General features: G+C 40.4%; 1 protein-coding gene across 3 annotated transcripts in view; it reads right to left on the bottom strand.

Moving 5' to 3' along the window:
* Positions 1–3,034: 3,034 nt before the first annotated feature.
* Positions 3,035–11,374, bottom strand: part of LOC122079308 (DDT domain-containing protein DDR4-like) — a 23,314-nt gene continuing 14,974 nt past the window's right edge. For 2 of the 3 annotated variants that reach the window (XM_042645671.1, XM_042645670.1), the window contains 5 exons: positions 5,609–5,701; positions 5,264–5,387; positions 5,071–5,113; positions 4,738–4,929; positions 3,493–4,648 (listed from right to left, as the gene is read on the bottom strand). In XM_042645671.1, the coding sequence (XP_042501605.1) occupies positions 3,913–4,648; positions 4,738–4,929; positions 5,071–5,113; positions 5,264–5,387; positions 5,609–5,701 (1,188 nt within the window). In that variant the 3' untranslated portion in view covers positions 3,493–3,912. Of the gene's footprint in view, positions 3,450–3,492; positions 4,649–4,737; positions 4,930–5,070; positions 5,114–5,263; positions 5,388–5,608; positions 5,702–11,374 lie in introns of those variants that run through there. The other variant, XR_006140408.1, reaches the window with a different exon arrangement.

Genomic DNA, 11,374 nt, shown 5'->3' on the forward strand with positions numbered 1-11,374 from the left:
TACAGTAAAGTCCCATTCAACTCTAGCGAAGAAGTGCAAGCCGTGATGATGTACTACAACCGCCGACGCCGCCACCGCCACCACCACCACCACCACCATTACCATTCCCACCATGACTAGGTGAGAGGGACCAAGGGTTCCTAGTAATATCCTAGTAGTATTTATGTAGACAATGTAATGGTGTAAACCTGAACTTACTCCTTTATGAAAGAGATTTTTGACAAAGTGAAGACTGCCAATTTCGTCGGGGCAGGTGAAAGATGTTTGCAGCTGGGATTTGTCAACCTTGAGAAATTTCACTATTAAATCTGCATGGGAGGAGGGCTTAAGAAGGTCTAAGCATATGGTGGGATGGATGAAGCTGATTTGGGATTCGCACCTTCAGCCACGTCAATCGGTGTTTGGTTGGAAGCTTCTCCATGGCAAGATAGCTTGTGACGAAAAGATGAAAAGCAAAAGGGGTGTCTGCATTCGAGGTGTGAGTTGTGTTTGCATGGGGAGGAGTCTATGCTTCATCTCTTTCTTGACTGTGATTGTCCCAGGTTCCACTGGTCCTCCTTTTCAGAGTGCTTTGGGGTGGCGTGGAATGGGAATTTCAGCAATATGTACTATGGTAGTTGGTAGTCTCAAAAATCCTGAGTTCTAGGCCTAAAAGGAGGCATGGATTTCAGGTTTTGAGTTGATTCCATATTTTATAAGGCTAGAAAGAAACTTCCACAGATTTAATGGGGTGGTTAGAAGTTTCAACCAACTGGGAACCAGCCTCTCTATATAAGGGGTAAGACTGTCTACTTATATACCCTCCCAAAACCTTGCTTAAGTGTGGGAAGCCTTTGTGCACTGGGTAACGGCCTTATCTTAGAAATTTCAAGCAAATCTTTGCGTCTATGTTGGGTGAAATTAAAATAATCTCTCCCTGTTTTAAAGGGAGAATACTTTCAGTGGCCGACTTGGTATGCTCTAAGAAGCTAACAATCTCTGCTTCTCGATGCCAGCCAAAGGTGATGCTGGAAGTTTTTTTTGTCCTCAAGAGTGATGGGTAAAGCTTAATATTGATGGTTGCTCCTTACAAAACCCAGGTAAAGCTAGCACAGGTGGGGTTTTCAAAGAATAATGCAAGGGTAATCTCCTCTTTCGGGATCTTCCTTGGGATCACTACAAATTTTGAGGCAGAACTTCATGTGCTGATGCTGGGTTTGGAGAAAGCAAAGGACCTTCTCTGAAGGATATTGGTTTGAGTGTGACTCTGGCAGTGGTGGTGAGTGGTGTGGTTCCTTGGTTGTGACGCAACAATGGTCTGCCTTTCAACCGTTTCTCAGGAGAATATAGTGAGATATTACCTATTGTTTCCGTGAAGCAAATCATATTGCAGACTTCCTTGAAAAGTCTGTAGCAGAATCAGAATCTTCGACAGTTCCCCCTTCATGGCAAGCTGTGGTTCAAGGGGATTAAAGTGCTGATGCACATGGAAGTCCCAGATTCCGGATCTGTTAACTATTCGATATTTTGGTTTTATCTTGTTTGCTCTGGATGAGTCTCCTGCTGATGGCCATGCCGAAGGTGGGGGATTCGTCCAGTTGATTTGCTTTTAGTTTTTCCTGGAATCTTTCCAGATTTTGTATATTCTTTTTCTCCTTTTTAATACAAATGATCTTTTAACAAGGAAAAAAAAAAAAAAACTTGAACTTACAGAATCTTTATTCCGTTGAAATTTCCAACATTGCCATCCTATTTAGTCCCAGCAAATACCTTTTAGAACCTTTTTCTTCTGGTTTTTAAGCATCAAAGCAGACAGGTCTATACGTATCTTCATCTAGTTTCAATATTACATGGCGAAAAAACTTGTGGGGAGGGAACTAGAAGAGGCGTGATTGTTGTGCACAAACCCTATAGGGTTTTAGTATGATCCCCAAAATACCCCACATGCATCTGGAATCCACTGTCTAGGGAGTCCCCTTCACCGTACCTTAAGAAAACTCTGTCCTAGTTCATTTGTCATTGTATCAACAATCTTCAATAGGTGCCACAACTATTTGAATATCATCATCAATGTTGAGGTGTGATATTGAATGTCGACTGAATTGGTTTGTTTTTGGACTTATTACAAATCACATATTTAAATCCAAATTTGAAGTTTATGATCCCTAAACTGATGATTAAGTGAATCACAACAAATTAGCATCTACCAATTGGTCTTTTTTAATTTCGTTTAGGGTTTTGCTCCTGTTTAATATCATCAATAGGATTTACTTTCTTGTTACGGCACCAAACGTACCGAATGTGTATCACTTCTGTTTCGGTTCAAAACCCAACCTAGTCTATCAGTCTAAGCGAAGACCAATTCCCTTGATTTCCTTGCTGAGCTGATCTACAACCACCCTCTCCCGAGTTTTCTGACCAAGCTCGGGTATCTAATCTAATTACAAATAAAAAGAAGTGTGTATCCCAAAATCATTTTAAGTCTGCCTCTTATTCATTTAGCTTCTCTAATTTATACATAAATCCTCCATAGATATGCATTCAAAAGGCCTCCATTCCCCATGTCCATGCTATCTCAAAGACTCTCTCAACTTACAATGTATTTGAAATACTCCTATACATCTCGAATGTTATATTGTTTAATTTTCTTAATCTACATATAGTACTGTATACTTTCTGCAAAAGAAAGCATATATGAAGAGCCTTGCAAAAATTATGTTATTAATCATCTTAGATACCACTGAAAGCCTTGTTTTTATAGTTTAGTTAAAGGATGTATATTTTCTAATAATCATATTGGAGAAAGCTACATGCGGATGCCTAGAATCATATTTAGATACACTGATACAAGCTCCTGAAGAAGCCCAAAAAGAGAGTTGAAGTCATGGATGAAGCACTAGAGAAGCAATTTTTTGTGGAAAACAAGAAGCAATTAGATAAGATCAAGAATGCAGACAAGCCAACATGTACAAGAACAATTAATATTAGCTGTAATATAACAGAGAATTAGTCATCCATATGCCCTGTCATAAACAATATCACCAATTACCAAATCTTGTGGATCAGCAAAGAATTGACTTTAATACTTTGTATGTACAGCTAAACCAAAACTGTTCATGGTGGAATTAAGTGATAAACGAATCCATGTGGTCAGATGACGAACGAGTGCAGCATTATAAGTTACATCTACAAACCGAATTGTTATGAAACTACATTTTAATAGAAAGCAGAAAAACCAAAAGTTCTCGCGTCCTTGAGAATCTAAGAATCAAAATTACTACACAAGAAATAGTAAGTTACCTCAAGTGAAGATGTCACCAACCTAACAAGAGAACAAAGGACACATGAAACATCGAGTTGCCTTGTGAGAATGGATGGCACCAATCTTACAAGAGAACAAGTTTTCAGATCACATCATTCGACCCGCAAACCATGAAACGCAATAACTAATGAAAATTAATTGTACCATCCTGCAAGAATGAAAGTTAATTGGCTCACTTTAAGAAAATGAAATTTAGTGTCTCAAACGACTCGGCCAACAAATTTCTTTTGTTACCATATCAGCTTCATGGATATTGTACATTGATCGGAAAATGAGCAGACCAGCAAGGGACTCCCCTACAAATTCCCACCCCATAGCATAAATTGCTCTGGAGGTACAAGTATAAAGATGACTACCCTATCTACACAATTCTCTGCGTCATTTTGCGCTCCCCGCTGGAAATCACTGAATAAATTACATTACAATGGCTGCTCGCATTATGCCATGAAAGAACTCAATAGGTGTAACCCCCTTTCATGAACTAATAGCAAAATTTTGGATGGCCCAACAAGCGCCCAGCTTGACCAAGAAAGGAGTGTAAGAACCCCTACTTTCTCACAGCAGCCAGTGTGAAGAGCCCCAAAGGAGTGCGGATTCTTCGGAGAGGATACCTAGAAATTATCTGTATTTTCATCTTTTATTGGTGTGCCAGGGCCATCATCAAAACCTGTAACTGGAGCAAGCTCATTTAGGTCCAGAAATCGTCTTTTTCGTCCGCTATTATATTCCTCCTCACCTGTGCCATTTGATTTCTCAGGTGGCTGGCTTTGCTCCTTTTCTACCGTCTCATGGTTCTCTTGAACTGGTTGATCAACTTTTCCTTCCTCATCATCCTCATCACCATGAGAATCCTGACTTCCCATGGAGTATTCCAAATCATCGCTTGCATCTGACTGCCTGTCTGAAGCATTTGATTTCTCATGTTTCACAGAATCTCCTTCTGACCCAGACAACTCATACTGTTGATAATTAATTTGGTTTCGAGTGGCCCTCTTGCTTCGTCTCAAACCTGACTGAAGCTCATCAACTGACCTTAATTTGGCTCCTCTCCTGCTTCGACCAGGGAATTTCTTAGATCTAAGATGTTCATCTGTATCCTCACTAACGCTCAAAGAATCTTCTTCCTCTTCTTCCTCGTCTTCGGCATTTTCATCCCAACGGTACTCCTCATCTCCCTCTGAGCTGCTGGATACCTTCTTCCTCTGTTTTCGGCTCCTCAGATACTCCTCATCATACACTGCTTCTCCAACTATATCATCATCACTATCAAAGTCTGCCTCATTATCTGATACAGCTTCAACAAACTCTTTCTCTGAGTATCTCTGGGGCCTCTGTCTTCGTCGATTGCTGCACGTCACAATGACTCCATGATTAGATAGATAATCATTCACCACAATCAAGGATTGTCAGAATGGGGAGAGGGGCAGTTGAAATACCTGCGATCCAGTGGTCCAGACTTATAATTCTCTGTATCGGTATCTTCATAATCAGTTGACTTTGGTGAGAGCGCATCATAGGGCAACTGCTGCAGGGCATGTGATGGACCATGCCATTTGCCATTAGTAGAAGGCTCAGATTTCATCCCAACTTCTCTCTTGATAACATGATCTGGGGAGGGCTGTTTCCGCCTAATATTACATCAGAAAATCATAAATGTCATTGCAAAGGAACATAGTAACATAAAAAAGAAATTGACTATTGTTCACAAGTAGAATTTGAAAACAAAGAAAAAGAGACACGTATATGGCTCTAAGTGCAGAAATCCTTACTTCGTTATTTTAATGGCCTCATTGATAGACCGATCATAATCATCTACAGAAGTGTCCAAATTAACAATCAATTAGCCAAAAATGCAGCCGCATACCATCAATTAACCAGTAAATCATCATTAAAAAACAAATAAACATTCCCGGTCATTTACTTCCTCTTCTTTTCTTCAGATGGATTCTTCTTTGCACTTACCAAACGTGTAAGTAACAGGCTTTCTGTCACGAAGAGAACGCCCTGCAGCAACGCCATCTGTATTCAAGAAGCTGTCAAGAAGGAGAGCCTGCCGATGTTGCTTTTTCAGCAACCTCTCTTTCCTCTGCAGCAAAAAAGAAGAGAATGCAATCAGGGAAAGTAATAAATCATAATTAATCAACTAGAGGGAGAACCTTCATCCACAACAATAAACAAAAGGTCGGAGTTATTACCACTTCAAAAGAAAAGACAAAACAAGATTGCATCGATGAGAGTACAGAACATGCCATATCGAAATTAAATAGAGTTGAGTAGATATCATTTCAGAAAAGAAATGCTGAATACCTTGTGGATCTTCTCTATCTCTGGAAGCATGTCTACCTTTAACTTCTTTCCAACTGCAGCCTCTGTTTTATTTTTACTTGAGAAAAGCTTCTCCTGTTAAGAAGTGGACAAGGTTTAATAAAAGAAAGATAAACGACAGAAAGTAGGAAAGGATAAAGCACATCATAGTTTTTTTAATCTTGGACGGGCAAAACTTAAAAAGCCTTTCCATGTTTAAACAGAAATTGAAGTGTTTTGTAAGGGGAAAACTACAATAAAACCACACACATACAATGCACATCATAATGCACAAGTATATGGCAATCATAAACAAAAAGTTGGGGGTCAATAATTTCTTCACTCTGAAAGCAGACGAATTTTTTTATGTCAAGACTGATGATAAGCAGCAACTAGACATTTCCAATCATGAGCATTTAAGAGACGAGAATTGTGCTTTCAACAGAATTTCTGAAGGAAAAGAAAAGGCCATGGTGCTCATGTTTGGCTGCAAGTACATCTCCAAAGGAAAAAATGGATTGACCAACCCATCTCTTACATATCCTTAATCTAGCAAGATATTATTTGGTATAGAGAGACTTTCAGGCAAAACTTGGGCGTCACTTTGGTTGGGCAATGGTAAGTTGATTTGCTTCTGAGATGATGTTCGACCGTGCCACTTTCCTAAAAGATGAATGCCAAAATTTAAATCAATTCACAAGGTTCTCATAACCTCAAAGTGATAAGACTACATTCAATATGAATGAGAAACAAAAATCATGATGAGGTAATGATTAGTGTCTTTCTCTCTCCTCGATTCCAAAATATTTGAATTTTTTCTTTTCTATTATTGGCTTCCAAATGCAGCCCCTTCAGTACCGGAACTCTCTTAGTAATTGAATTGACCAATAGAGATAGGATTCAATTATCTTTCACTTTTAAATAGCTATCATTAAATACAGTCAGAAGACCATGCTTCTATTGGCACTAGAAACAGCTGGCACTCTAAAGGGATCCAACAAACATTCACGCAGATGATATTTCAGATAACCTGTTTGTACAAAGAGCAAGGCTTTCAAAAATCCAGGACAATTCTTTTTCAAATATTGGTTTTCTTCAATTCCTGTGAGAAACTAACTGTATGGATCAATCAAATAACTCATAAACATACTGGACACCAAGAACCAACAAAGCATTAACCAACCCCACCCCCCACCCACACCAAAAAAAAAAAAAAAAAAAAAAAAAAACCCTTGGCCCGAAGGGTTATGAACCCTCAAAGATTCAGGGTAAATTCATATGCCAGTCTCCCTATCAACTAAAGAATACCATCTTACTAGGCATAGAAAATTGTTCCTTGACATTCACCTCATAGCAAAAGGTTAAAGAAGTGTGCCTGAAAGCAAAAAAGCACAAAATTCTGATGTATCACACCATTGAATGAACATACTTCTTGCCTTAATTCAAAAAAATGTAAATACAGAATTGGTTTGTTTTGGATCAGTTCATATGGCTCAAACCAGACTATTGCGGTTCAAGAATTGGTTCAGATCTGTTTTTTCAAGATACCAGATTTCCTGAATTTCAGGAACCTTTTTCTTGTGGGGCCTGGTTTGAACAGCTTGCAGCTTCAGGATATTCTTCATATCGTGGATTATCTTAAGTGTATATTAGTAATTAGAGTATAGATGTCAGTTTCTATTTAAGTTCAGAACTCTTCCTTTTTCTAGCAGGATGTTAACCTTATCCATTAGGTTGTTAGGTGATGGAGTGAAGATAGAATACCTTCCAAAGCAGCAGGTTGATGGGAAGGAATTAAGGGTCACTCATTCAGCCCACCAATAGGTAGTTTTAGACTCTCGTTTCATTTTTATTTTTTTTCTTTTATTTTACAGATTTATAAATACATTGTAAACATTCCCCAACGACATGTTCAAATTAATTGAATTGGTTTTTGTTATTGAGGTTGTGCCCCCTATATTTTCTCGTCTCTCCCCTCTCTCTTCCCCATGATTTCCCTCTATCTTCCCTCCTCTCCCCCCCTCCCAGTTCTGAATTTTCTGATTCTTCTTCCCTGCAACTTCTCGGATATACTATTCTACCAGGTCTTGCCCGTATCAACCATGAAATCAGAATCTTTTCTTTTTTAATCTTTGAAGCAAGCCCATCACTAGCAAATCGTCTTTGATCTACATCAACGTTGACGTGAATCTTGAAAATTCTCGCCAACAGTTTTAAGGAGTTTAAGAGCCAATCGTTGATCACATCCGATTGTATGGAATTTTCCTTCAACAAGCTAATCTCAGTTGTTGAGCAATGGGTGGAAGAACAAGAAAAAAAGTCACCAACGATGGAGAACGAAGGGACTCCACTTATTGTCAAAGAACCATCCACATAGGAGCATAAACTGGCTGACCTTTTGATCGAACTAGTCGAATTTGTGCTTCCACATTGCAACTTCAATAACGGACTCCTTATGGCTGATTTAGTACCGTTGGTTCGTGAATTGGTCGATGACTTTGTTTGGTCAATGATGGTTGTTGATCTTGTGTTCAATACTCTCCGATTCTACAAAACTCGGTCTTCCCTTCCGCCCATTACTCCAGACCACTGTGGATGGGAAGACAAGGTCCTTTGGATGCCCTCATATTCGGGTTATTTCACCTCTGCCACTGCTTCAGATTTCATTCATACCAAGAACCCCCTCATTCCTTCGCATAACACCATTTGGTTTAAAAGCCATATCCCCCGTTACAATTTCACTGTTTAACATGCCCTATCCAACTACCTCCCTACCCAGTATTTTCTAATTCTACCGGCACACTCAGGTTTCCCCCTCCTACTTCCTGTGCTAGAATGGCATTGAAGATGTCAAATATCCTTTTCTTTTTTTTGGCCCCATCTCCACTACAGTTTGGAAGCGGGTTTTCAGCTCCGTTTGGCCATCCCACAAGATCATCCTCCCTTTGTCTAGAGAATGGATCTAGATTGACATGACTTTTGGTGGATCTAGTATATGTGACACAATTGGGAAGCTTGCTGATAGAGAACCCTTAGGGAAAGGAGGGGAAATCAGAGTAGAGATGGGGAAAAGGAGGATCACACTCACACATTCATTCAAAAATCAAATTGCTCTCTAAATCTTCAGTCGATTACAACCAATATATAGGAAAATAGGAACATGAAATTAGAAACTTAACTGGAATGGAAACTAACCTAAATTAGGAAACAACTATAAAAAGGAAACCAAAGCAAGTAAATAAATCCTACTCCTACGTTCAAGTCTGGAAACTAAAAGCATGAAATAAAATACTAAGTAAACTACTAATTTTATTTCCAACCCTTGTTGGACCAAAACCCTGGGCTGGACCGGTTCTTCTTGGCTCTTGGCTTCCAAAGCCGGTCATGCTGGTCCAACCAAGAAAGGGCAGCCATATCTGCATCAACTCTCCTCCTCTGAAAAGAACTCGACTCCGTCGAGTTAGGGAAAGGACCGAGGAGACCGTCTGAAGGAATACGCTGAATGAGGAACGATCCCACCATCTTCTTGAGCTTAATTTCAGGGAGATCTTTGGCAGGATGAAACTTCATAGTCTTGTTGGCATGCTTAAAAGCATAGGTATCGGCATAGCCACAATGCTGTACTTTCTTATCAAACAACCAAGGTCGACCAAGAAGGATATGGCACACCTTCAGAGGGAGGACATCACATTGGACTGTATCCTTAAATCCACCAATAGAATATGTGACCAAACACTTATCTGTGATTTTGAGATTAGTGTTGTTCACCCAAGCAACCTTGTAAGGATTAGGATGTGGTTCTGTATTCAATCCCAGCTTACGAACAGCGTCTTCAGAGACAACATTAGTGCAACTGCCTCCATCAATGACCAAGGTTAGCAACTGATCATTGCACTTCACACGAGTCTAAAAAATACTACTACGGCGCCAATCTTCATTTTCAGTGGCTTTTTGAGTGGTCAACACATGACGAATGACATAAAAAGGATGTTGGTCATCGTCACTGAGAGTGTCATTGACTTCACCTATTGCACGCTCTTCTCTTAAATCAACTGTGTCAGAACCAAGTTGCTCTTCGGGAATATATGGTATAGGAGAATCCTTATCAATAAAAGCAACCAAACGGCTGGGACATTGGGCACTGATATGTCCAAATCCATGGCATGAGTAGCACCGAACTGTGAATTTTGAAGAATCAGAAGGTTTATCTGAACCACGCCGAGGGGGTGAATATGGGCGAGTAGGCCGTGAAGATGACATTTCAGAAACATGTCGAGGTGGAGAATACGGCCGACTAGGTCGTGAAGAAGCCATAGATGTAGCACTTGCCTGTGGCTTGCTAGATGACCTCTCTTGGGTAGGAGACTGTTGCCAAATGGAACTAGTACCTCGAGAAAAAGTATCTGCAAAATTTCTCCGGTTGTATGGGCGTTTCAGACTTTCCTCAACCTGATATGCCACTTGTACGGCGTCTTCCATTGTAGGTAGTCGACTAGATGCAAGGGCAGCACTAAGTTGAGGGTGCAAACCATTGCGAAATTGGGCCACTAAGACTTCTTCATCCCACTCAAAGTCAGAACGAGTGGCCAAATAATAAAATCTAGCAACATACTCTTCAACGGTCAAATTCTCCAACTGTGCAAACCTGAGATGCATGCGTTGCTTGTAATCAGAAGGCAAGAATCGCCGATTCATGACTTCATACATTTCAGCCCAAGTAGTGACCAACCCAATGCCTCGGATTCGGTTCTGTTGTTGTTGCTTGATCCACCAGACTCGAGCCGTGCCTTTCAGTTTGGCCTCTGCAAATAGGATCTTTCGAGCCTCAGTCAACCCGTACCATCTGAAGAATGTATCTAAACTGTGAATCCAGTCAAGGTACAATTCTGGATTATTGCCTCCATAAAAATCAAGGACATCCAGTTTTGCTGCTTTTTCTGCTCCATCATGTCTACCGGTCCCATATGGTGGTGGAGGTGGTGGAGGTGGTGGTGGTGGTGTATGATGTGGTGGTGGTGGTGGTGTTACTGGCAGATCCTGTGGAGTGGTGTTGGAAGAATCCCCAGACTGAATGGGACTCTTTCCTTTATCTGCTGTCACCAAACGATCAATAGAAACTTGCATAGATTCCACCATTGTCTTTAGGGACGTGACCATGTTAGTGAGGGCATCAAATTTTGTATCAGTTTCTCCTTTATAGGAATTCAGCTGTTGAACAACTTCACTATTGGCTACTATGGTAATGAGTAACAAAATAACACTCAAAGAATAATGGTAGAATAGTAAATAATTGGAGGCTTAAAGGCAGGGACAGAATAGTAAATTTTTTTTTTTTTGGGAAGTTCAAATTAAACCACAAAAGGGTGTGTCAGTCACGTGTGGGATAGGGGTTTGATTTGGAAATAAATATATATGGGACAAAAGAGGAATAAAGGAGAAAGGGAGGGGTATTTTAGGAAATAAAAGATAAATAAAAGAAAAAGGAACAAAAGGGGAATCGTGGGGGTGGGTTTTACCGACCAAGGAGGTGTCTCCTTCTAGGAGATGGAACCAGAGGAGAAAGGCGGAAGCAAATCGACCAGGCATGTTCCTCGCTCTCTCTCTTCTTCTTCGTCTTCTTCTTTCTTCTCGATTCTTTTTCTCTTTTTTCTTTGCCGTCGGACACAGAGAGGAGGCGGCGGCGGCTGCTGTCGGAAGGGACGGAGAAGGCGGAGGGCAGGTGGTGCTGCCGGAAGGAACAGAGAAGGCCGAGGGCAAGGAGGGTTTGGG

Source organism: Macadamia integrifolia, chromosome 5, assembly GCF_013358625.1.
Source record: "Macadamia integrifolia cultivar HAES 741 chromosome 5, SCU_Mint_v3, whole genome shotgun sequence".
NCBI lineage: Eukaryota > Viridiplantae > Streptophyta > Magnoliopsida > Proteales > Proteaceae > Macadamia > Macadamia integrifolia.